This window comes from Mesocricetus auratus, unplaced genomic scaffold (genome assembly GCF_017639785.1).
Source record: "Mesocricetus auratus isolate SY011 unplaced genomic scaffold, BCM_Maur_2.0 Super-Scaffold_100019, whole genome shotgun sequence".
NCBI lineage: Eukaryota > Metazoa > Chordata > Mammalia > Rodentia > Cricetidae > Mesocricetus > Mesocricetus auratus.
The window spans coordinates 36,728,372-36,754,328 of NW_024429200.1; the positions used below are offsets into that span (position 1 = coordinate 36,728,372).

The following is a 25,957-nucleotide window of genomic DNA, read 5'->3' on the forward strand; positions in this document are numbered from 1 at the left end:
ATTCAGATCGGATCACGGAGAACCTAACCATAAATTTAAAACACATTTTTATAAGAAATTTTTGTACAAGTTAGAAAACTTTTAAAATTCAGGTTTAATGGAAATATGTATATGCTCAAATTCCACTCAGTGTTTAGTCAGAGAAAATGATTTTAAGTGATGTGGTGCCCCACGGCTCAGCTCAGCTCAGCTCACTGGAGGCGGGGTGCAAGACCTCCCAAGGAGCGGGCAGTCAAGCAGCAAACCGCCCCACTGTGGTCAGAGTTGGTTGCTTGGGAGCTGAATGACAGCAGGGCCCACCCAGCTGGTCCCCACAGGAGACCACAGCCAGCTCACAAAGGCTGCCGGACGGAGGCGGAATACACTGGGCCTGTGCTGCCACAATTAGACATTCGCTGTGAGCCCTGCGCCCCTCGCCAACCTCAGTGCGCCCCAGGCGAGGCCCCGCGGGACCCACTCCAAGGCCACCTTCAGTTCCTGCCTTCCTGGCCCGCAGCCCCCGCTTGCCCAGCACCCTCCTCCCTTCACACTCAGTGCTGGCCGTCTGTCCCAAGGCTGCTTTAGCACCGCTCAGGGATCTTCCCACACCCGTGGAAGCGGTTTGTTGATGTCGCTTCCGGTGAACGAGCCCTGAATGTCCACATCTTTCGGAGAGGTAACAAATTACTTTGTATCTTTAGCTTTACCAATACGGATTTGGTTTTGCTTACCTAATTGGCCATGTGTTTTTAAATAGGACTTAATGCCCATGAGAACAGAGATTTTTTTTTCCTCAAATACATTTTGAGCATTTTATTTAGCTGTATATTTCAGCTTCTACATTTGTGTGGGAGAGTTCGTGTGCAGAAGGGGAGGCAGGCACAGAGGGAGGGGGACACAGGTGGAGGACACAGGACAAGTTACAGCAGCCGTCTTGAACTCAGGTTGCCAGGCTTGGCTGCAGACGCCTTTACCAGCCTCGCCGTGTCACTGGGTAATGATGGCAACTCCTTCAACCGAATACTCTGCAGGCACGGCGGACACACACACACACACACACACACACACACACACACACACACACACACACGTGTACTTGTTTTCAAACAACCTGGTTCACTACCATAATGAAAGTGTTAACACTCTGTGCTACTCAATAAGGTAGTCACCAGCTATATGGGGCTATTGAACACCTAAAATTGACTGTGACGATGGAGCTGACTTGTAATTTTACTTAGTTTCCACTGGAGAAGCTACATGTGGCTCACGTTTACCTTATTGGAAAATGATACTGTAATATTAAGCTCTGAGTGTGGTCTCCATTCCCTGGGGGGGAAAAGCATGAGAGAGAGAGAGAGAGAGAGAGAGAGAGAGAGAGAGAGAGAGAGAGAGAGAGAGAGAGAGAGAGAGAGAGAGAGAGAGAGATTATCAGTCTTACCTCCTTACCTCTAAGAAGCCAGGGAAGACATCTTATTTCTTCTCCAGTGCCTGATTTTCCTGTGGAGTGGCCTGTCCCTCTATACCAGCGGTTCTCAACCTGTTGGTAGAGACCACTTTAGGGGTCCCCTGAGACATTACAATTCATAGCAAAATTACACTTATGAAGGAGCACTTCTCTGTCAAAGGCCAGGACGGCAGAGCTCACAGGCTCACACCAACCTAGGCTACCGAGAAAGCTAGTCTCAAAACCATACATCTTCATGTTATAATTAAATCACAAAGAAGAGTAGCTTATGCTTAGTAATAGCCAAACACTGGGGAATAACACCACCATTCACCTGTCCTCTTGAACTCTGGCCTTCCACTCCATGTGGTCAACTCTAACTGAAATCCAAGTGACATTTTGTGAAATGACACGCTGATTTCAAAATTCATGTGAGAATGTAGAGGATTGAGAATAACCACCATCAGTTTCAAATAAAAGCTGCAGTGAGGAGACTTGCCCCCATCAGATGTCAAGATTTATTGAAAGTTAAAATAATGAAAGCTTTCCATACCCCCAATATTAGACCTCTCTGCTGACACAGTAATCTGAATAAAATCGAATGAATTAAAAGTAAAGTGCTACTGCCAGGCGTTGGTGGTGCACGCCTTTAATCCCAGCACTCGGGAGGCAGAGGCAGGCGGATCTCTGTGAGTTCGAGGCCGGGCTAGACCAACAGCCTCCAAAACAATACAGAGAAACCCTGTCTCATAAAAACAAAACAAAACAAAAAAAAAGTAAAGTGCTCCCAATTGACTTTTTAGCCCCCGAAGAGGAGACAGGAAAAATCGACCACAGAGGGCAAAAAGCATGTTTAAGGGATGGGGAGGGAGAAAAGCAGAGAGAGGAGATAATGACGTTCATGCAGCCTGAGAGTAGAGAAGGGGATTCAAGGCGGGAGAGAGATCAGATCAGTAAAAGGGGTGGGAAAGAACGGGCAAAGGCTTTCGTAAGAACTCGGGTCTGGGGGTGTAGCTCATCCGGTAGAGAGACTTGCCTAGCATGCACCAAGTCCCTGGGACCAATCCCTAGCACCATCAAATCAGACCTGGTAGCTCAGGCCTGTGATCATCCACTCAGGAGGTAGAGGCAGGGGGTCAGAGGTGCAAGAGCAAACTCAGCTACATAGTTCAAGGACAGCCTAGGGCACATGAGACTCCATCTCAAAACTCAGCTACAGTTCAAGGACAGCCTAGGGCACATGAGACTCCATCTCAAAGAAAATGCTATAATAAAACCCACTTACATTAAACTCTCTGTCCATCCAAACAGATGGGCGTAGTGACACATGATTTTAATCTAAGTACTCAAGAGGCAGAAGCAAGCAGATCTCTATAAGTCTGAGGACAGCCTTGTCCACATAGTGTGTTCCAGACCAGCCAGGGCTGCATAGTGAGCCTCTGTGTCAGAGGGATGGGAGAGAGAGAGGGAGGGAGGGAGGGAGGGAGGGAGGGAGGGAGGGAGGGAGGGAGGGAGGGAGGGAGGGAGGGAGGAGAAGGAAGGCAGGCACAAAGAAATCTCAGTGCCATATTAAACATTAGGTCTAGTGACATCACTCACTCTTTAATTCTAATCAGTCCCAAAGGAAAAATGTCAAGACAGGCTTTCACAGTGTGTGTTGCCTAGAGGGCGTGGCCCAAGGGGGTTTCAGGTAAAATGTGTTTCTGGGTGTTGGGAGCTGACACTTAGGAATGGGGTTGGGCAGGGGGCAATACTGGGGGTTCAGAGAAAGGAAAAAGGCAGGGTGTTTCACCAGGTTCCGCTTAGTCTCATAGAAGAGGGGGCAGAGAGGGAGGGAGACCACAATAGGTTGCTAAAGAGCTGGGCGTGAGAATGGGCATTGAATTAAGAGAAGAGGAGGGAGAGGCGAAGATCCGAGGTTAGCGTACCTGTTTCCCTGGTCAGAGTGTCCCGAGGGTTCCCAGGGAGTACCTGCTGGAGTTGGGATCTGGGGTAAAACAGTGAGTGGGAGGAGAGAGCTCCTCTGGGGAAGATGTGGGGTCCACTGGAGATGGAGCATGGAAGGTGGCCTCAGATGGTAGTCTGCAGAACAGAGCTAAGGATGAACCTGGGGGATTGGATCTGGATTGGCTAAGGGAGGGGGGAAGATAGGTAGTTAGCCTAACGTGTAATTTTAACATCTCTCTTACACTTATTTTGATATCAACATTTGTCTTGTAGGTTCAAAGGAATAAAGAGCAGGAAAAGGTAGAATTCCAGTCTTGAGTTGGTAGAAGAGCTACCAGTAAATAAGATGTTTGAAGAAGAGAACAACTCGGAGCCAGGAGGAATCACTAGGTCTGTGTCACCGGAAGAGGAGCCAGGATTAATTAAAGACACCTCAGACTCCTTAAATGAATTTTCTTCTTACACGGAAAGGACAGATTTGAATCAGGCTTACGAAGCAAATCCTTCAAAAGGCACAGAAGAATCAGCAGCCTCCTCTACAAGCCTGCTTAACAGAGATGAGGAGAATAAAGACATTCAGTTTTCTGATGACAACATGGCAGATGCCATCCCACTGTCAAAACCAGAAGCGCCCCAGACCTCCATGTCATCAGAGACAAAGGAAACTGAAGACTATCAAAAAGTCAAATTCCCATCTGGGGAGAAAATTAGTCCACAAGCCTCTAAAGAAAGTCAGAAAGAATTTGACTTAGAGGAAGATAACTTTACAGTTAATCTTGAGGCCAAGGGTTTACAAGAATTCCCTGTGGATGTTTTAAAAGTCAAATATGTAAAATATCTATATTTAGATAAGAATCAAATAAAAACTTTCCCAGGAGCAGACCCAGGGGATTTGCTAGGGCTTGAAATTCTGTCCCTACAAGAAAATGGATTGTCATCGATTCCCTTGGAAATTCATTTGCTTCACAATTTAAGGATCCTAAATGTCAGTTACAATCAGATATCATGCATACCTAAAGAATTATTACAACTTGGGAATATGACACAACTCTTTTTAAATAGTAATTATATTGAGAATTTACCTTCTGGCTTGGAAAGTCTTAGAAATTTGGAAACTTTAAGTTTGGGCAAAAATATGTTAACAAATATACCAGAGTCTTTGTCTAGTTTGAAAAACTTGCAAATTCTTAATCTGGAATATAATCAATTAACAATATTTTCTAAATCCCTATGCTTTCTTCCAAAATTAATTTCACTAAACCTTTCTGGAAACATGATAGGCAGTTTGCCAAAAGAAGTTAGGGAACTGAAAAACTTAGAAAACCTTTTAATGGATCATAATAAACTTACTTTTTTGTCTGTGGAAATTTTTCAGTTGCCCAAAATAAAAGAACTTCAGCTAGCTGACAATAAATTGGAAGCTATCTCATCAAAAATTGAGAATTTCAGAGAACTTAGACTTCTTAACCTCGATAACAACTTACTGAAAAAGATACCGAAGAAAATTTCTTGCTGTGTGATGCTGGAATATCTTAGTCTTAGTGATAATAACATAGAAGAGCTTCCTAGTAAAATCCATAGGCTTAAAAATCTAAAACAACTCCATGTAAACAGAAATAAAATGATACAAATGGCCGAAGAAATCTCACATCTTAATAATATAAACAGCCTGGAGTTTTCAGGCAATCAAATCACACATATTCCAATTGAAATAAAAAACTGCAGAAAAATAACCAGAGTTGAGTTGAATTATAACAATATAATGTATTTCCCCGTGGGGTTGTGTGCTCTGCCGTTACTTGACTACTTGAGTTTTAATGGGAATTATATCTCAGAGATCCCTATGGATATATCTTTCAGTACGCAACTGCTTCATTTAGAGTTGAATAGAAACAAACTCCCCATGCTTTCAGAATACTTATGTTCCCTCACGAATCTTCAATACCTGGATCTCGGTAAAAACCAAATAAAGACAATTCCATCCTGCATTTCTGCTATGGTATCGCTCCATGTGCTCATCCTCTCTGGTAATATGTTTGAAATTTTCCCTAAGGAACTGTGTGCTTTAAAAAACTTGCAAGTACTTGATATTTCAGAAAATCAGTTACAGAAAATACCTTCAGATATATCTAAACTACAAGATATCCGGAAATTAAACTTCTCAAGCAATCAGTTCACGTATTTTCCTGTTGAACTGTGCCAACTTCAAACCCTGGAGGAGCTGAATTTAAGTCAGACAAGTGGGAAAAAGGTAAGAGTGCTCTTTTGGGGTTAGAAGGGAGGAAGACTAGAAGAATCTCAACCTGAGGCACATTGTTCATGTGTTCTAGATAGTTTTATGTTTACTCGACACAAACTAGAGTCATGAGAGAGAAGGTAACCTCAACTGAGAAAATGCCTCCGTAAGATCCAGCTGTAAGGCGTTTTCTTAATTAGTGATCAAAGGGGGAGGGACCAGCCCATTGCGGGTGGCGCCATTCCTGGGCTGGTGGTTCTGGGTTCACTAATAAAGCAGGTTGAGCAAGCCATGGGGAGCAAAGCAGGAAGCAGCACCCTCCATGGCCTCTGCATCAGCCCCTGCCTCCAGGTTCCTGCCCTTGCTTGAGTTCCTGCCCTCGCTGATTTGGATGATGGACTGTTACACGAAACTGTGAGTGAAACAAACCCTTTTCTCCCCGAGTTGCTTTTGGTCGTGGTGTTTCATCACAGCAATGATAACTCTGACTAAGACAACATCCAAGTGCTTTTATGTGTATTTTAACCAGATGAAATGGTCTATGTTTGGAAACAATGGCTTGGAGACATACCTCTCTACACAAAAGCTTTACAGGACATTTCATTCAATTGCATTGTAAAACAAGCAGATGAGTTTGTACATTACTTTCCCTTTAGTTCAGGGAAAGATTTTTTAAATTGTATGTATGTTGTATATGTACATTCCTGTAGGTATGTACATGGATGCTTGTGGGTTCACTTGGGTGCATACAGAAGCCAAAGGTGTTTTCTTCAGTTTTGCTCTTTTTTGTTTGTTTGTTTTTGCTTTTGTTGTTTTAAACAAGGTCTCAGTGTAAAGCCCTGGCAGCCCTGGGACTTGCTATGGGACCGGATTGGCCTTGAACCCACAGAGATCAACCTGTTTAGTTTCTTCTTTGATTGCTGGGATTAGATGTGGTATCATCATGCCCATTGTTTCCACCCCACTTTTTGAGACAGTCTCTCACTGCTGGATTGGAGCTCATGGACTGGCTAGACTAGTTGTACAATGTCTCCAACTCATTCCCTGTGCACTGGGATTATATGCATGGTCCCCAGTTTTCCAGTATGTGCTGTGGATTCAAACTCAGATCCTCATGTTTGTAGGCACTTTCTTGACCTAGTCATCTACTGGGCCCCTACTGTAAGAAGCTTTAAAGTTTTGTGTATCATATAAACACATTGTTGAGCTGAGTGTGGTTCGGTGTTAGCACTTGGTCAACTCACGGTGGCTCTGGGTTTGATTCTCACTGTCAGAAATGCATTGCTGAAAATCTAGAAAACTGAGGTGATACAATTATTCCACATGTATATCATAATAAAACTCATATATTATTTTAATGTAATTATAGTCTCTTTTTCTTATATAGGTTTATAAGCAGTTATAAAAAAAGATTAGAAATTCAATTTAAAATTTTATCCTACATAAGCATTTCTCCTTCCCAATAACTTTTATAATAAACACATGATTTATATAACTAATCTTGTTAAGCATTTAGAAATTTTCTTCATGATAGTGCTTTAATGAATCGTCTTCGTAAATATATTTTTCATATTTCAAGCCATTTTATTTGGAAATTACTCTGAAATTGATAAATTAATCATTTCCTTATTAATTTATTTACTTACTGAGGTGTTATGGATCAAGCCCACACCTCACACATAGTAGGTTAGTTCTCTGCTACTAAATTATACCTCAGACCTTGGAAATACCTTAGTTTTTAAAAAATTACTGATATATCTATAGATCTGAATAAACACAGCTATCATCTGAGTATCTTTAATGCTGGGTTATTGTTCAAAGTGAAATACCCCAAAAATCTGTTCTTAAAAAGCTTCCTTTTTGCTCAAAAAGAATCTCTATGATCTATGGCTGGGGTTATAGTTCAGAACCAAAGTTATCTGCCTTTATAATGTTACATCTACTATGCAATACACTTTCAGTAAGTCTGCCACAGTAGTAGTGTATGGTTTAAGCACACAGAGTGAAGAATGAGACAAGTTGTAGTAATTTTGCTTTTGAACTAAAATACACATTTGGGTTACTGGCTAATTGGACTAGTTTACTGTAAGTACTTTGAGTCTCTCTAGCTGTGCCTTGTGACTCCTCTAGACTATGTCCCTAATCGTAGTTGGAATTTTCTTTGGGTCACCAGCTAGCTCCCACATAAAGACACAGACACTTATTATTAATTATGGATGCTCAGCCTTAGTTTAAGCTCGTCCCACTAGCTCTTATAACTCATTTCACCTGTTTCTATTCATCTGTGTTTTGCCTCAGGGATTTTTACCTTTCTATCATTCTGTACGTCTTACGTTCCTGCCGGCTGGCCCTGGTGTCTCACTGACATCTCTTCTCTTTCATCCCTTTATTCCCTGGGACTCTATTCCTCCTCCTACTTGTTCTCTTTGCCTGCCACCAGCCCTATCTATATGCCTAGCTCTTGGCCATTCAGATTTTCATTAAACCAATCAGGTGCCTTAAGCAGGGAAGGTAAAACAGCAACAAATCTTGACCTAGTTAGACAAATATTCTTCAACCTCGCAAATGCAACACGTCTTTACCTAGTTAAATATTCCACAACATAAATAAATAGAACACATCGCTATATAGTTAAACTAATATTCTATCCTGCAATCTAACTTTCTCCTTTTCATTAACTTTCTTTTACCTCATTTCATCTACTTATCACACACATAATCCCTAGCAATTCCACAGTTGACAAGTTCCCCTGGAATTTCCAAAGTCACATTCTCTGTCCTTGCCCATGTTCAACGTATGCTTTATGCCTAGTCTACTCTAGCAATTGCTCACCCTGTGCTCTCCAACTGGTTTTTCTGCTTATCAGTTGTTGTCCAAGTCATCAAACTTCATTCCAGAAGATGATTCTTTTTAAAATTACTTATTTTATTTGTATGAGTGTTTTTGCTTCAATGTATGTGTATGCACAAGCCTGCTTAGATCCCATGGCAGCCAGAAGAGGGTGTCAGATCGCTTGGAACTAGAGGTAAAGATGACCGTGAATTGCCATGTGGGTGCTGAGTCCTTTCCAGGAGCAGCAAGGGCCCTTAACTGCTGAACAGTCTCTCCATTCCCACAGGGGACTGTTCTTCTGTGTTGTATTTGACGTGATGGTACATAGCCCAACAGTCACAAGGCTCAGGTAGGAGGATAGGAAGTTGAACCTGGAATACAGAGAAAGACTGTCCACAAAAGGAGGTAAGGAAGAAAGGAAAGGGCAAAGAAGGAAGGGGAAAGTGGGGAGGAAGGAAATTCGGGATCAAAGTGATTGTCAAAAGCACCGGTTAGTCTTTACAACATCATCCCCAAAGTCTTTAGATGGAAAAACATCATAAGAATCCTTCTAGAGGAATATCCTTTGTGGATGAAAGGACATAGAATTCCTAAGAGATTCGTACCACTGGACGATGTGCCAGATGTGTCACAGACCTCCCATCAGGCAAAGTGTTTAAGTTGGTTGGCAGGACTCCTCTTTCAACATCGCAGAGCTCTCACTTCCTCTAGAAACACTGAGAAAGTATTTAAAGACTGCCTAGTCAGGTGTGGTGGTTATATCTTCAATCACAGCATGGCAGGCATGGGGGGGCAGAAGTAGGGAGCGCTCTGTAAGTTTGAGGTCAATCTGGTAACCTGGTGTACGTAGTCTGTTCCAGGACAGCCAGGGCTACATAGAGAGAAATTTTCTAAAAGAATATTTGTTTGATCTGATTCCCATTTCCTAAGCTTGGCCCTCAGTCTTGTATAGTCTTTCATAGTCTTATATAGTCTTTCTACTCTTGTATAGTCTTTCATAGTCTTATATAGTCTTTCTACTATTGTATAGTCTTTCATAGTCTTTCTACTCTTGTATAGTCTTTCATAGTCTTGCGTAGTCTCGCTTACTTTTCTCTGAAGTTATCACTTCTCCATACTGGGCACCTCCTCCCAAGTCATATTTATGTATGATGTCTATCCTACTTCAATCCTACTCATTCTTGTGTGTGTATGTGTTTGTGATGTGTGTGTTGTGTTGTGAGCATGTGCGTATATATCTGTTGAATGTGTTGCATGTATAAGTGTATGTGCTGTGCATAGTGTATGTGTATGTATGGTGTATGTGTGGTGTGTGTGTGTGTGTGTGTGTGGTGTATGCACTTGTGTAAGGGTGTGGGTGTCTTCCTCTATTTCTCTCTATGATGAGAATAAGGTAAAGTGTGACTAAGTAGTTGGACAGACTTCAAGGAAGAACAAAAGGCATTGCACTGTTAGCCTTAGGGAGACAAGAAAGACAAGAATGGGTGGTGGCAGACACTGAGTTAGGGCCTGGAAGAAAGTGTTCCCTAAGCAACAAGCCTAGTTAGGGAGCACCGATAACGCTGGGAGGTACATGGGTAATTAGGGAGCCCTGATCAGACTGGGAGGTACATGGGTGCTACACAAAAGCTTGAGGATTTAGGATGTGAAGTCACAAAAAAAAATCTGTGATAGAATGATAGTATCTCCTTAGAAAAAGGTTATAAGAGAAGTTTATTCGTCTACTTGTTTTCAGGGGGAAATTGTAGTGATACAAATATTTATGGACTTATAAAAGCACGCTTGTTTAATCATCCTTGCAGTTAACAAGACTCCCAGAAGAGCTGTCTAATATGACTCAACTGAAAACACTCGACATCTCCAACAATGCAATCAAAGAGATTCCGAGAAATATTGGGGAGCTGAGAAGTCTGGTTAGTCTACAGGCATGCAACAATCAAATAAGTTCTCTGCCACCATCCTTCCTGTCCTTAAAAGTTCTACAGCACCTAGACCTCAGAGGTACGTGTCAAGCATAGTAGGTAGTAAGTAGAATCTGTAAGTAGAACACTGATGCTGAGTTGTAGATTTTGCTGACAAAGAAGCCAGACACTGCATTAAGTGGGCATCAGAGGGAGAGGGGCGCACAGTCTTTATCCAGGAAATGATCACAAAGCTGAAGAGCTGGTTTCTTGCCCTGAAAAGAGCTCTAGAGATGGAAACAGAAGGAAACAGGTGCTGTGGTGTGAGGGATGGGAGGAATGGGAGGAATGGGGAGGCACTTTATGTGGGAAGGGAAAAAGAGGGCAATACAGAAGGAGGGGGAAGCATAGGTAACACTAAGGATGTTTCAAAAAGACATAAGGGATCATATGTTATGTTGACTTATAATTACATGTTATATTATGTGTATATATAGATACATAGTTTACATGAAGGTATACTATTTGGGGTGACAATGCTCCCCACTAGAGCCATGGACTATCCAATGAAAAGTATAGTACTAGGCCAGAGAAACATCTTTTCTGGATGTTGGTCAGGGGAACCCAAGAGAATTCCAAAACCATCAATTTGAACTGTTGCCATTGCCCTTTACTGCCTCCTGGAATCTGAAGGTAAGACCCTATTTATTGTTCAGGTCACCACCTACTTTTGGACACAGGACTTGGCAGAGTAGAGCTGGAATGGACCTGGGGGCCTCCACCCCAAGAACTGGCTCTCCTATTGTCAAAAAGTGTTATGCAAGTTGTCAAGGGAGAGGAAGAACCGGTTGTCCTACACAGCTGTAAAGCTTATGAAACACAAGAATGACTGGGCCAGCTCGATCTCAAAGGGCAATAGTGCACTTTCATCCTTGAGGTACTTCACAATTGTCTAACTGGAGGATATTCAAGCCTAGTAGTGGAAACCTAGCCAACTACCAGTGGCTACCAGAGAGGACTGTCTACCCTTGGCAGTTGTCTCAACCAATATAATTTTACTTTTTCTAAATACTTACCTTTCACCACAGATAAATGTAGCTCTCTTTTTGTAACAGATGGACACCATTACAGAGATCCACACCTGGTCAGAATGCAAGGAGTAAGTGGCTGTGGGGCCCAACCCCAATGTATGCATTTGTAATGCAACGCTTCCACCCGAGGCTTAGGGGAAATTGTGCAAGTGTGAGCAGGAAGGTCCTAAGATACTTAGGATGTCTGCTGTTACAAAATGTTCCCTAGGGATCATAGGGAAGCTGCACACATGAACTCTCAACAATACAGTTGCTTGAACAAGACCAGCATAGGGGCAACCTTAGCTGCCATTCCACTGTAGACAGGAGAAATTCCACATGGCCCCACCACTGGGTGAAAGGTTATCAATGACTACAGAGAGGAGGAAGATCAACATTCTCCATGGGCAAGCTCCCACATAGGTTGTCCAACCTTAGATGGTCAGCCCTGCACATGGTGCACATGAACAAATCTAAATGGACTCAGTGGGTTACATATACATATATACCATACTCATATATGTACATGCATGTACTAATTAAAGAAGAGATAATGAATTTGGAAGAGGAGATGTGGCAGGGGTTGGAAATGGGAGAGGGAGAGGCAGGTGTGATGTAGATGCCATACTTATGTATGAAGATCTCAAAAAAAAATAAACTACCAAAAAGGAAAGAGAAACAAAGAAAACAAAATACAAGCACACAAACAAAAATTCCCCCAGAGCCTTCTGCTCTATTAGAGACTGACACTCCCAACTGGCATTACATTCCCTGGATTTGCTTGAATTAGGGCAACATCAAGACAGAATGGTCCAGGGGCATTGTAACCTGCTTTTTAGCCTGGGGGCAGTTTCCTGTTGTTCCACATTAAAATTAGAAAATCAGTCAAGCTCCAAAGAAAAGCTGGGGTAGTGCAGATCAGGGGAAAGCACCCCTCCCTCCCCAAGTTCCACTCTAAAGAAAGTCCCGTTTTAGAAGGGCTAACGAGAGTTAAAATGAATGACTGGGCACAATATCGACTCGTTAGAGCAGTGATTCTCAGCCTTCTTCACGCTTCAACTCTTCAGTACAGTTGTGGTGACCACCAACCAGTAGGTCGCTTCCGTCGCTACTTCATAACAGTAACTCGCTACTGTTACAGATGGTAATGTAAATATCTATACTGTCCAATGGTTTGAGGTGACCTCTGTGAAAGGATGGGTTGATGCCAAAGGGGCATGACCTGCAGGTTGGGAACCTCTGCTCTAGAGTACAGTGATGGACTGATCAAGCTTTAAGCACAGAGCCTGGAATAGTGTTTTTATTTTTTTAACTGAGGCTGCCATCTCTGCCCTCCAAAGGATAGAATAGCAAATGAAAGAAAAGTCGGTGGGCACATTGGACCCAAGGAAGACAATCCCTCAGTGACAAAGCCCAGATTTATTTGCAGTCTGTTATACAGTCACAGTGTTGTCCACACTCTTGGACAGCCTATTGCCTGGTTTTGCTGGTAACATAACTGTTGTCTACAGCAACATTGGTTCTGATGCGTAGCCTCTCTGCCAGATCAGTTATTAAGTATTTTGAATAGTATCACTGTCTACATTGCCCAAACTGAACTCTGAAAGGATCCTCAGGCTATATTTTTGTTTCTATTTATTTTTCCTTGTTTTTTGAAGTTGGCATACAGACTAACACGCTTTATTGTGGCATTTTATACATATATACCTGTCTCAGGGTTTCTATTGCTGTGAAAAGACACCATTACCATGGTGACTCTTACAAAGGAAAAACATTTCATTGGGTTGGCACACTTTCAAAGGTTTAATCCATTATCATCATGGTTTGACATGGTGATATACAGGCAGACAGGGTACCTTTCTCTATCCCTGTTCTAATTTCCTACCTGGCTAAATCCTGCCTGTTCATTGGTCAAAACAGCTTTATTCATCAACCAAAAATGGAAACATATATTCATAGAAGAGAGAAGGTCATCCCCCATCAGTCATGCTGCTGGAGAAGCTGTCACATGTCCTACAACTTGACCTGCCGGCAACAGGAAGTAGTCTGAATTTCAGGGCCTGGCTTGAGCAAATATGATGCCTCAAAGCCCACTTCCACAATGACACACTTCCTCCAGCAAGGCCACACCTCCTAATAGTGTCACTCCCTTTGGGGCCATTTTCTTTCAAACCACCACAATACCATTATCCCTCAGTCCCCCACAATACTGTCTTCCTCTTGCCAGACTCTCTTTCTACTCTCATGTCACATATACTCTGTCACTCTATTTTTGTCTTTCCTCTCCTTTTCTGTCAGATCGTTTCCTCTTCCTCATGGTTCTCTTGGTACTTCCATCAAAGGCATGCACATTTATGTGCACATACATGCATATGCATGCACACACACACACATTTGAATCTAGAGTCATGGGATTGGAGAGTTGGCTCTGCAGTTAGGAGCACCTGTTACTGTTGTAGAGGACCCAGGTTCGATTCCTAACACCCACAAGGCAGCTCATAACTGTCTGTAACTCCAGTGCTAGGGAATCCATTGCCGTCTTCTGATCTCCATGTGAACCAGGCATATTCATGGTACAATACATACATGCAGTCAAATGCTCATACACATGAACTAGTAAAGTAATTAAAATTGAAGTCTAGAGTCTGGAGTCTGCATATGAGAAAGCTAGAGCTTATCATTCTGACTCTGGCTTACTTCGACTAACATAATGATCTCCACTATTCATTTTCCTACAGAATTCATAGTCTCATTTATCTTTTGATGGCTGAATAAAATCTCACTTGTACATCTGTCTTATCCATTCATCTCTGGATTAGCATTTCAGCGGGTTCTATTGTGTAAATAGTACAGGAGTGAACGCAAGCAGACCATGGTGTGTTAGCTGAGAGTCCTTGTGTGTTTCCCAGAAGCAGTATCACTAGTTCAATGGATGGGTTTCCTCTGTTTAGCTTAGTAAGGACTCCCAGTACCCCTGATTTCCATGGTGTCTGTATACTTTATCTGCCCACCAGCAGTGTATAAGAGTCCCTCTTTCCTCATATCCATTTGTTGATTGAAAAGTATTTTTGCCAGAGTATGATATCCAAACTGAAAGAGGACATTTTGCCAATCTGCTGCTCAACAGATTTTCTAAACTGAACAAACCCATGCTTGTAAATAGAGAAATCCCACAAAACTGCCCTGTTTTTATCCAGTAACCTCAGCCAAAGTTCATCACGATCATGGTTTCCAACAACTTGCTTTAAGCAAAGCTGTAAATACTATATTGTGCATTTTTCTTTTACTCAGCATTATGAAGATCACTGTAGTAGTTTGAAATAAAATGGCCTCCAAAGAAGGGACACTGTTAGGAGGTGTGGCCTTTGTTGGAGGAAGTGACATCACTTTGGGGCGGGCTTTGAGGTCTCTTTTGCTCATGCTTCCCTCAGTGTGCCAGTCAATTGACTTCCTGATGCCTGCAAGATGTAGCACTCTGAGTTCCAGAACCATATCTGCCTGCCCGCTGCCTTATTCCCTGTCATAATGATAATGGACTGAAACTCTGAAATATAAGCAAGCCCCCTCAATGTTTTCCTTTATAAGAGTTGCCATGCTCATGGCATCTCTTCACAGCAATAAAAGCTTAAGATAATCATTTACATTGTTTCCATGTGGTTGAATGCAGCCATTCATGCTACATATAACCCACCATGCGAACATACATTGACATTTGACAAGCAAGTGATAGTAATCAGAAGAAAAACTTTCTTATTTCAGTCCTGTAAAATCAGAAACTTTACTGTTTAGTATATAATTTACCTTCATAAATGTACTATTATTTATGTCCCAGCCATCATATTTCTTGTTGTTCACCCAAAAAAGTTCAAAGTTTGTCTATTAAAAAAGCTAAATATGTTTGTAGCAGCATAATTAATAATGAACATAATTTGGAAGCAACCAAGACGCCTTTCTATAAATGAGTGGAGAAGCTGGAACATTCAAATCATGGAATATTATCTGGTACTAAAATGAAATGGACTGCCAAGTAACATAAAGACATAGAGGAAACCACAATGCATATTTATAGATGGAAGAAAACCCATTGTGAATATAAACTTCATTTTCCAACCATAGGCAGTTAGTATTCTCTAGGAGCTGTACGTGCATGCATAAATGAATAGACAGAGTGCAAGTGAATGGATTTGGGCAGTGAAAACATTCTGCTTGGTACTGTAACAATAGACACATATTATTACGAATTTATTTAGACCCATAGAATGTGTAGTATTCAACATGAATCATACGCTACAGAGTCTGGGTGATGATGATATATCCTTTTAGGTTTATCACTTAAGATTGTGTACTACAATAATGGAAGATAGTGATGACACGGGGACCTAAGTAGGTATGAAGACAGGGAGCATATGGAAAATACTTGTGTTTTCCTCTCATGTTTGATGTGAACCTACAACATGAAACAACCATGAAAACATTATGCTAAGTGACAGGGTCACACACTATATGAAATACCCAAAACATTAGGCAAATAACTAGAATCCCTGGGCATACTGGTAGAGTAAGCGAAGGAGGAACAAATGCAGAAAGAATATTTGGTTTCCTTTCAGCTTGATGTTGGGAACTAGACAGAGGTGGTGGCACACTGTTGATCATTAGATACTACTGAACTGTTTCCTTGCAATGTATAAATTTTGTTATTTTAATTTTAGTAAAAACATAAAGAGGCATGGTATAGTAAAACTGTGGGAAAGCAGAGATAAGGAAAAATCTTAAAAGCAACTAGTGAAAAGTGATTCAAGTAGTCAGAAAGGATTAACAGACAAGAAATAGAAAAGTAAGTAGTAGGCTAGGCGGTGGGAGCACATGCCTTTAATCCCAGCACTCGGGAGGCAGAGGCAGGTGGATCTCTGTGAGTTCAAGACCAAGCGTGGTCTACCGAGTGAGTTCCAGGACAGGCTCCAAAACAATATAGAGAAACCCTGTCTCGAAAAAAGCAAACAAAAAAATAAGTAGTAAAGTGTTCTATCTAAATCCAACTATCACATTGTTTTGGCAGGTTGGAGATTGAGGTTAGGTCCTCACACTGCTATGCAAGTGCTCTGTCACTAAACTACATCCTTAACCCTTAATTTCAAATGTGTTAATAACTACATTGAACATTGTTTGGTTAAACACTCTAATTAAAGGACAGAGAGTACTGGAAAGAATGAGGAAGACATAGCTGTAAGAGGTATGCTTTAAATAGAAACACACAAGTAGATGTTGTGTGCGAAGATGTACTTCAAATACAACAACACTGATGTATTGAAAATTAATGTACTGTGAGGGTGTGCCAGGGGAGCAGTAAGCATCTTCCAAAAATAGCTGTAACACTTTGTATTCCTACAAGTAACCACTGAGGATTCTGTTGCTCGACCTCAACAATGTTTGCTGTTGTCAGTGACCAGGTTTTGACTATTCTTTTTTTTTAACTCTTTTACATGGAGAATTGTAGTTTTATTTATTTATTTTTTACATGCTAACCACAGTTCTCCCTCTCTCCCCTCCTTCTGATCCCTCCACCTTCCCCTCATTCCCTTCCCCTTCTTACTCCTCAGAGAGGATAAGGCCTCCCATGGGAGTCAATGAAGTCTGTCTTGTCATTACATTGAGGCAGGACCAAGGCTGTCCCCACTGTGTCTAGGCTGGGCAAGGTATCTCTCCATCGGAATTGGGCTACAAAAAAACAATTCATGCATTAGGAATAGATCTTGGTCCCACTGCCAGTGACCCCACAAACTACCCAAATTGTCCCCTGTCACCTGGGGGGTCTAGTTTGGTCCTATGCAGGCTCCCCGGATGTCAGTCCAGAGTCAGTGAGGTCCCACTAGCTCAGGTCAGCTGTTTCTGTGGGTTTCCCCATCCTGGTCTTGACCCCTTAGCTTGTATTATTGCTCCTTCCTGTCTTTGACTGGTCTCCAAAAGTTATACCAGTGCGTAGTTGTAGATCTTTGTATCTGCTCCTATCAGTTACTGGATGCAGATTCTATTATGACAATTATGGTAACCCTCAATCTGTTTATCAGGGACCCACTGCAATATGGACTAGAGTTGTGTCTGGAGTCATCTTTGTGTATTCCTGGGAATTTCCCTAGTACCAGATTTCTTGATCCCACAATAGCCCCCTCTACCAAGATCAGTCTTTCCTTGCTCCTCTTCTCTGTCCTTCCCCCAACTCGACAATCCCATTCCCTCCTGTTCACCTTCCCACTTCCCTTCTACCCTACTCTCTCACTCTCCTGCTCCCAGTTTACTCAGGAGACTTATTTCCCCCTTCCTATGTGGATCCATGTATGTCTCTGTTATCTAACTTCTCTGGGGTTGTGGGCTGTAGGCTGGTTATCCACTTATGAATGAGTACATACCATGTTTGTCTTTCTGATCTGGGTTACCTCACTCAGGATGGTAACTAGTTCCATCCTGCAAATTTCGAGATGTCATTGTTTTTTGTTTTATTTTTACCACTGAGTAATACTCCATTGTGTAAATGTACCACATTTTCTCTATCCATTTTTCAGTTGAAGGGCGTCTAGGCTGCTTCCAGGTTCTGGCTATTATGTTAATGCTACTATGAATGTAGTGGAACAGATGTCCTGTGGTTTGAGTGTACATCCTTCGGATATTATGCGCAAAAGTGGTATTTCTGGGTCTTGAGGTAGATTGGTTCCCAATTTTCTGAGAAGTGTTTAACTATTCCAATAGGTGTCTGGTGGTATCTCAAAGGATGATGTATGAAGTGAAGTGTCTTTTGTATACTTGTTTTGCCATTTGTTTATCTTTTGGTACGGTGTCTATTAAGAAATGTAAAATATTTCTCAGTTGCTTGGTTATTGTTAAATGTCAATGGTTCTTTGTATATTTTGAATAGCAGTCCTTTATCACATATATCTGTCGAAAATTTTGTGGCGCTACTTTTAGATGTAAGTAGATTTGTTCTATGTATGACTGTGAGTGTCTTTCCTATATTCATAACACTTAAAATCTGTCAGTATTCTGTTGTCTATGGAATGTTCAGCACTTTCAGCTATCAGCTATGCTGTCAGTAACCCTAGGTTGTTTATCTCCATAAACTGCTGAGAAGGATGCTCTGGTTTTACTGAGTTGTCTCGGGCTCTCGTATAAGAGTACAGTCACTCTATAAACTGGAGCATCAGGCAGAGACTAATGGCTCTGCTTCCAAGTTTTCACCCATGCATGTTAGAAGCAGCCTTTGGTTCTTTCCTGTGTAACCCTACTCATGACTCAAAAACTACTTTTTTGGAGGAAAAGGTTGGAGAGGGTGAGGGGCGGAGTTTTCTGACAGTGTGTTTGTAAACTTAATCTTGGATGTCAAACAATACTACATGTGTTCTACTAACCACACAGACCAACCCTGGTTTAATGTGAAAGTTGAACACGAGTTGAACAAAGGAAGAGGAAATCATTGAGGACCAATAGATAATCCTGAATTTGTGCAAGCCATTGAATCTGAAGTAAAAAATTTCCACACAAACCTGATGATTCCTATGAAATATTTATGAAAGAAACATGTTGGTTTAGAATTGTTTTTTAAAGGGCCTGTTCTCCTGGTTAGCTCCATCCCTTCCAGCTCCTTCAGTTCTTTCTGCCCCTTCCTTGGTGTTCCCTGAGCTCTGAGGGGAGGAAATTGATGGAGACATCACATCTGGAGCTGTACATACTTACATACTTATCTCATGTGGACAAATAGTGTTTGCTCTCATTTGTACTTCCTACATAAATACAAAAAAAATTCTGTGTATGAAAGAAGTGACCCTGTAGAGAAGAAAGAGGCTAAAAGGAGCGAGGGTAAGAAAAGGAGGGGTCAGGGCGTGGGGGAATATGCTCAGCATACCATATACACTTATATAAAACTAATTCAAAGTTTATTTTTAAAATGATAATACCTATTCTGCAAAGTCATTTGCTATATTGTAAGAACATAATCTCCAGCTTCATTTTGTGGCCCCTAGGAGACAAAGGAACCACGGTGGTTTTGAATACACCCTTCTTCTCCCTCCAGGCATGGGCATTAGTAAGAACTTTGGAAGTGCCATCACTGTGAGTGTCCTTGGACACATTTCCTGGACAGTAGAATTCTGCAGGTGCGGCTTCTGTTTCTGAAGTTTAACTTTACAGAAAGGCGTAATTTGTTACCATTTCTTCCTCACTAGGGAACAATCTGACAGCTCTGCCTAGTGGCATCTACAGTCTTTCGTCACTGAAAGAGATAAATTTTGATGACAATCCTTTGCTGAGACCTCCCATGGAAATCTGCAAAGGAAAACAGCTGCATACTATCACACGCTACCTCCAAAGAGCAGATGAAAGAGACGGTGGGTAACGAGTGAGGAACTACCTTTGTAAGAAATTTTCTGGTATCTGTTCAGTAAAGGAGCTTGCTTTGGCTGGAGACTTTGAGCTGGTAGTAACATTAAAATATGTATGAACTTCCTTTCCTGAAGGCTACCTGTTTGTGGTGATAACTGAGATTATCCAGTTATGGGAGGAAATGGAATATCTTTAGCTGCCCCCAGTCATTCTATCACATTCCATATCTACATAACTAAGGGTATATGGCAGTATAAGCTAGTGACAAAGTTGTATTAAAAATACTGTCTCTTTTAAATCACATTATACACTATGCACATGGATGCCATGTGGAAACTTTCCTAAGAATTGAGCCTGACTAATAGAAGAAATGATTGAAAATTAAGTCACAGTAGCTGTCTTCTTTAACTCACTACAAGCTGACTATGCTAATTACTACAACCAAATGGACTACTACTATAAAACTAGAGTTTCAGAGTTCCAAGTGTCTATGTATTAGTTCTATTGTGGATAGTACCTCAGAGAAAGGTGGTTGAGTTACATAGCTGAACCTCCATGCTAAAGTTCTGTTTCTCAAGTTCTCAAACATGATCCTTGCTACTCTACTTTTGATGGGGAAAGTGCAGTAGGCATTGACAACATCTCAAATATTGGGGGGGGAGAGACATCTAGACATTTACTACCTTTCTGTATGCTCAAGGAACCTTTACAGTTTTGATCCTCAATGAAGTTGGGAGAAGTAGCAGGGAAGACATATTTATTCTGAATTTAACAGGGACCGTATTATTATCGAACAATTTAATTTTCTTTTAATTAGTATCATGAAATCTAGTCTGAGGATATATATTTTTCCTTCTCAAAATGAAAAGGCCTTAATGTATTTGAGATGATATAGAGCATGGGGGAACCTTAATTTGTGAAAAGTCTCATAACCACCAAAGGTGACTTTAGATCGAACAATGCAGAAACCTCTGGTCAACAAAGACGTATCTAGATAACACTATCTAGAAGTTTATTACTTTAAAGAGGCACTACTGGGTTTGAAAAGATGGCTCCATGGTCAAAGCATATTCTGCTCTTGTAGATCCTTAGTTCAGTTCACAGTGCCCATGTTGGGTAACTCACAACTGCCTGAAATTCCAACCCCTCTGTGGGTACCTACACTAACACACACACACCCAAATATGCTCAATTCTTTTTTTGAGATAGGCTCTCTCTATGTAGCCCTGGATGTCCTAGAACTCACTATGTAGACCAGGCTAGCCTCGAACTCACAGAGATTGACTTTCTCTGCCTTCCCAAGTGCTGGTATTAAAGATATATGCTACCAGGTCTAGCCTTTTGTTGTTGTTGTTTGAGACAGGGTTTCTCTGTGTACAGCCTTGGCTGTCCTGGAACTCACTTTGTAGACCAGGCTGCCCTCGAACTCAGAGATCCACCTTCCTCTGCTTCCTGAGTGCTGGGATTAAAGGTGTGTGCCACCACCACCTGACATGCTTAGCCTTTAATACATTTTAAAAAAGATTGAAGTAACAAATTATTTAAATACTAATATGCATCTATATACCATATTTGCAATAGATGTTAATCTTTCAAATAATATCCAACAGCCAGAATTGAAGAAAGGGGTCAAATTCATTCCAAATCCAGAAAAAAAGCAAAGAATTTGGAGATTACTGTAAACATGCTTCTAAGATTCTTTTAAAGCAGTCATTTTAGGTTGTAGATCTCCTCAGATTCTAAAAGAAACGGGATAGGGAATACAAATTGTAGACAGTCAGCTCTATATTGAGACTTTCAATTTTATTTGGCATAGATGTTTGATAAAACAGAAGAAAACTAAATATTAACTCAAAATGTTCTTTTTTCAAAATTAGTAATGTTTCTTCTATATTCAAATGTAGAGAAAATTTTAGAGAAGATATTCAATATAGTTGCCAGCAATATCACTGAAGTAAACTTTGAATTTTTGCAACAAAAACTAAACATGACAAGCTCAGAAAACAGCATCCCTGTAAAGAGGTAAGTATGAATGGCATTTGTACAAATGTGTTTTCATGCCTGTATTTATGTGATCTTGATATCACAGTTTTGAAATAATTACATTAACACAAACTCTACTGTAGATGGTGGCCTTTCACTTATGACATATTTGTGATCTTTCCTGGGCAGCCATACTATGTAATATAGAAGAAGGAAGGACTGTGTTAGGATAAGCTACTGGGGTTTTAGTCCAGATGGCTTCCTGACCTTGAACATGTCTTTTTCCTTCTTCCTGATTCATTTTCTTCCATGGTAAAATGAATACATGAGTTTAGAAAGTTGTCATGAAGACCAAGTGAGACCAAGCTATAAAGTATGCATTTTTATCATATTGATTTATAGTAAACAACCCACAGTGATTATTGTCTTAATGGTTGAACATAAGGTGAAACATGTACTTTTTATGAGAAAAAAAAGATGGAGCTAATGTTTGCTTCTGTCTGTCAGACTCAATGTAAATGTTCATATGTACTGTCTTCAGTTAAATGTAGTCTCACATTAGTGTGGAAAATAGATTTCAAAACTTGGACATCCTTTAAGTAGCTTAAAATAATCTTCTTGGCTGGTATTGAAAATAATTATTATTTAAATTTTTGCAGCACTACTCCGTTAAATGAAAGAATCTACCAGGCATTTCTTAAGTGGAAAGCAGATAAGAACCTGTTATTCACATCTATTGCCTTAAGAGACCAACTTTTTCGGGCACTAAATATGATAGGTGCCTATGACATAATGGACAAAATCACAGCTTTGAAACTTTATACGAGTGCCATCAAACTCTGAAGTAGAAGCTGAAAACTTAATGATTCACTTACAGATTCATTTTGTTGATACAATGAAATTATTTGCATCTCATGCCTCTATTTTTGTTTTTAGTAGTTATTCTTTTTATTTGTGTGTGTGTGAACATGCATGTGCTGCAGTTGACATGTGCAAGTCAAGGGGGGAAACACCAGGTATCTATTTTCCATCATGTAGATCCAGACTATGAAATCAAGGCATCAGACTTAGCCCATGTCATGTCTCTTTATTCCTTACTGACGCTGAAAGTCTGTGCCTACCATTCGAGTTTTTTTTAATACCCATATTTCTTTTATACTTAATTTTTATTTAAATTAAAAACAATCTTATTTTGCATGCTAATCCCAGTTCCCTCTCCCTCCCATTCCCCCCCCCCCAATCTCCCCCTCCATCCCATCCTACCCCTATCCAGTCCTTAGGGAGGGTGAGGCCTACCATGGGGGATCAGCAAAGTCTGTCACATCATTTGTGGCAGGACCTAGGCCCTCCTCTGTGTATCTAGACTGAGAGTATCACTCCATAGGGAATGGGCTCCCAAGCCCATTCATGCACTAGGGATAAATACTGGTTCCACTGCCAGCGGCCCCATAGACTGCCCAAGTCCTCCAATTGACACGTTCAGGGCCCTGGTTCGGCCTTATGCATGTTTCCCACCTGTTACCATTCTAGTTTTATGGTAACAAAACGTGACAGACAAGGCTTTGTATGTTTTTCTGTTGTGTTAGCTATGCTACTGAATTTTCGAATAATTTTATTAAAATATTTTAATATAGTATTCTTATGAGTCGAGAGGAATTTGTAATAGGTTGTTGGTGATTTCCATTGGGTTCAAGAAAGTAGAAAATCTTCTGAGTCATAATGGCATACCATTTCTCTTTTCCCATCATTTAAATTGGGTGTCTTCAATATCCATAAAATAGGGCTAGGGCCAAAATTCCTTCAGCTTCGTGTCCTGATGGGAATGATTCAAGGTCATCGTTTATCTTCCCATCCTGTGTTTTCCTCCTTTCTTCTGCTCAGACTCCCCAGTTATGGGAGGAAATGGAATATCTTCAGCTGCCCCCAGTTATTCCATCACATCCCATATCTACATAACCAAGAGTATATGATTAGAGATATGAGGCAGAAAATTATTGGTCAGAAGATCATATGTTTACTTGTGTATATTTTAGTATCCAGGAGAGCTGAAATAAAGCAAAAGAAGTACAGAAAATTTTAGAATTTAAAGGTTTTGAAAGGATCTTTTCCTCTAGCAGAAGTCACCGCTGCAGCTGTATCAGAGCTGCACCAGGGCTTAAGAGAATAAAGATTCAACTGCGTATATGCGCAGGACAGCCCAAAATATTTGTCCCTAAACCAGTTAGCAGTGTGATAGAGACCCGGCACCTACTGAGGAGCGGCTAGATGAGAAACATACAGGGCAGAGAGACTGAGGTGAGTGTAAAGAGAGAGTTACTAAGTATCAGAATGGAGAGTCTTCACCTCCTTGGCTGCCACCCAGCCAAATGTATAAAAAATGCTATTAATACAGCCAGTCAGAAACTGTTTTAAGACCTTATAAAGAAAGACAACATGGATAAATTTGGATTGTTTCAGATTTTGGATGCTCATAATTCAAGGATTGGCTATAGCTACTGTGTTCACAAGAGACTTCAATTAAAGAAGTTTCATTTCAACGAATTATCACCTAGGCAAAAGGAGAGTTGAGAGCCCTGAGCATGTTATGTGTGTATGGTGTGGCCACACCAGTATGTATGGGGTGTGATTGTGAATGTTGGCAAAAGGAACTGCTCGAATGGCCTTGGGTATGATTAAAAGGATACTTAAATTGCTTCAGATATAGTTTTTAAAAAGCTACCTAAATTGCTTTGGATATAGCCGAAAGGAGCATCCAGCCAGTCACCGTCTTAACAGGAAAGGTTGGCAATTTGAACCCCCAGAGCCAGTTAGTGAAAAAATAGCAGAAGCCTACAACATGGCCTAGGAGACAAGAGAATCTGTATGGATGATTCTATAGAACTTAGCAGAGGAGAGGATACAGAGATCCTCCTAAATTTTTATGGTTAAAAAAGAAAATCTAGAAAATGTGAGTTAATGCATGATTTGAAAAAGGTTTTTGAGTAGCCTCAGGAAACTGCCACCCTGCTAGACCCCACGCATAAAGGTGTCAGTGTAGATGATAATTAGGCCATGTCAGCTAAGATGCAAATGAGACCTTGTCAGCTAGTGAGAGGTTTACAGGTTGGATTAGAAAAGACTGCTCACAAAACCTTAGGTCATTTTCAAGAGTTATTTGGGACATATATTATGGTCCAAAGAAGTTAAGCCTCAAAAATTAGAAATCAAAAAAGATAGTTTACAATCTTTGAGTGATTTTCAGAAGTTTTTGGGAAATATTCAATGGTTACATCCTTCTTTAAGGGCATCTACTGGTGATTTAAAGCCTTTAAATGAGATTCTAAAAGAAGATAATGATCCCAATTCACCAAGACAGTTAACTAAAGAGGATAGATAAGTTCTTCTACATCAGAGAGTGTCATCCTGAAAGACCTTGGCATCAAAGCGCCGGGCACTGAACCGAACCCTCTGCCCAAGAACCGGGGCCAGACCACTGGCTGCAAATGCAAGAGGTGATTTATTGAGTACACAGGCGCCTGCGGATGCTACTGTAACTCGGGTGCAGAGCATACTGGGCTTGCAGGGAGTACAATATTTATAGAGTTTTAATGGTTACATAAGTAACAGGCATTTCATTGGCTCATCTTGGGGGCAGGGGTAGTTCCCACGGACTAAGTTTCCTGGTATTACTTCATGAAAGACCCCAGCACGCTTCAGCAATTATTATCCGGGTCTCATGACTACTATGGTGATCATAGACATGCCTGGGGACAGGGGTAGTTGCCAAGGACTAGGTGTCCTGGTATTGCCACATAAAAGACCCTGGCATGCTTCAGCAATTATTATCTGGGTCTCATGACTACTCTGGTGATCATAGACACAACTGGGGACAGGGGTAGTTGCCAAGGACTAGGTGTCCTGGTATTGCCACATAAAAGACCCTGGCATGCTTCAGCAATTATTATCCGGGTCCATGACTGCTCTGGTGACTACAGATCCTGTTTGACATCCTGCCAGCTGGGCGAGGCACCTGGTCTGGGTTGTTTTTTTCATTAGGCAACAGCCTGGCCTTGCTTTTCTTTTCCTAGGGGGTCCTGGGTATGGGTCTTTCATTCCCCCCTTGTTCTTGTGCATAGGTAGAATCTTATACCTATCGTTCAGCCCTCTTAAGGTTTACTTATGGTTCTGTCTATTTGAGGGCATGGTATTGTTGAGTTAG

General features: G+C 41.1%; 1 protein-coding gene across 2 annotated transcripts; it reads left to right on the forward strand.

Annotated features, from left to right (window-relative positions):
- Positions 1-383: 383 nt before the first annotated feature.
- On the forward strand, positions 384-22,674 carry Lrrd1 (leucine rich repeats and death domain containing 1). 2 transcript variants are annotated; one of them, XM_005083593.4, is made up of 6 exons: positions 384-655; positions 3,644-5,621; positions 10,241-10,439; positions 19,620-19,781; positions 21,681-21,798; positions 22,419-22,674. In XM_005083593.4, the coding sequence occupies exons 2-6, from the start codon at positions 3,717-3,719 to the stop codon at positions 22,600-22,602; spliced, it is 2,568 nt and encodes an 855-aa protein (XP_005083650.1). In that variant the 5' UTR covers positions 384-655; positions 3,644-3,716; the 3' UTR covers positions 22,603-22,674. The 2 variants fall into 2 exon arrangements, with proteins under 2 accessions (XP_005083650.1, XP_040584652.1); XM_040728718.1 differs by lacking the exons at positions 384-655; positions 3,644-5,621 and adding an exon at positions 5,894-6,020.
- The last annotated feature ends 3,283 nt before the right edge of the window (positions 22,675-25,957 follow it).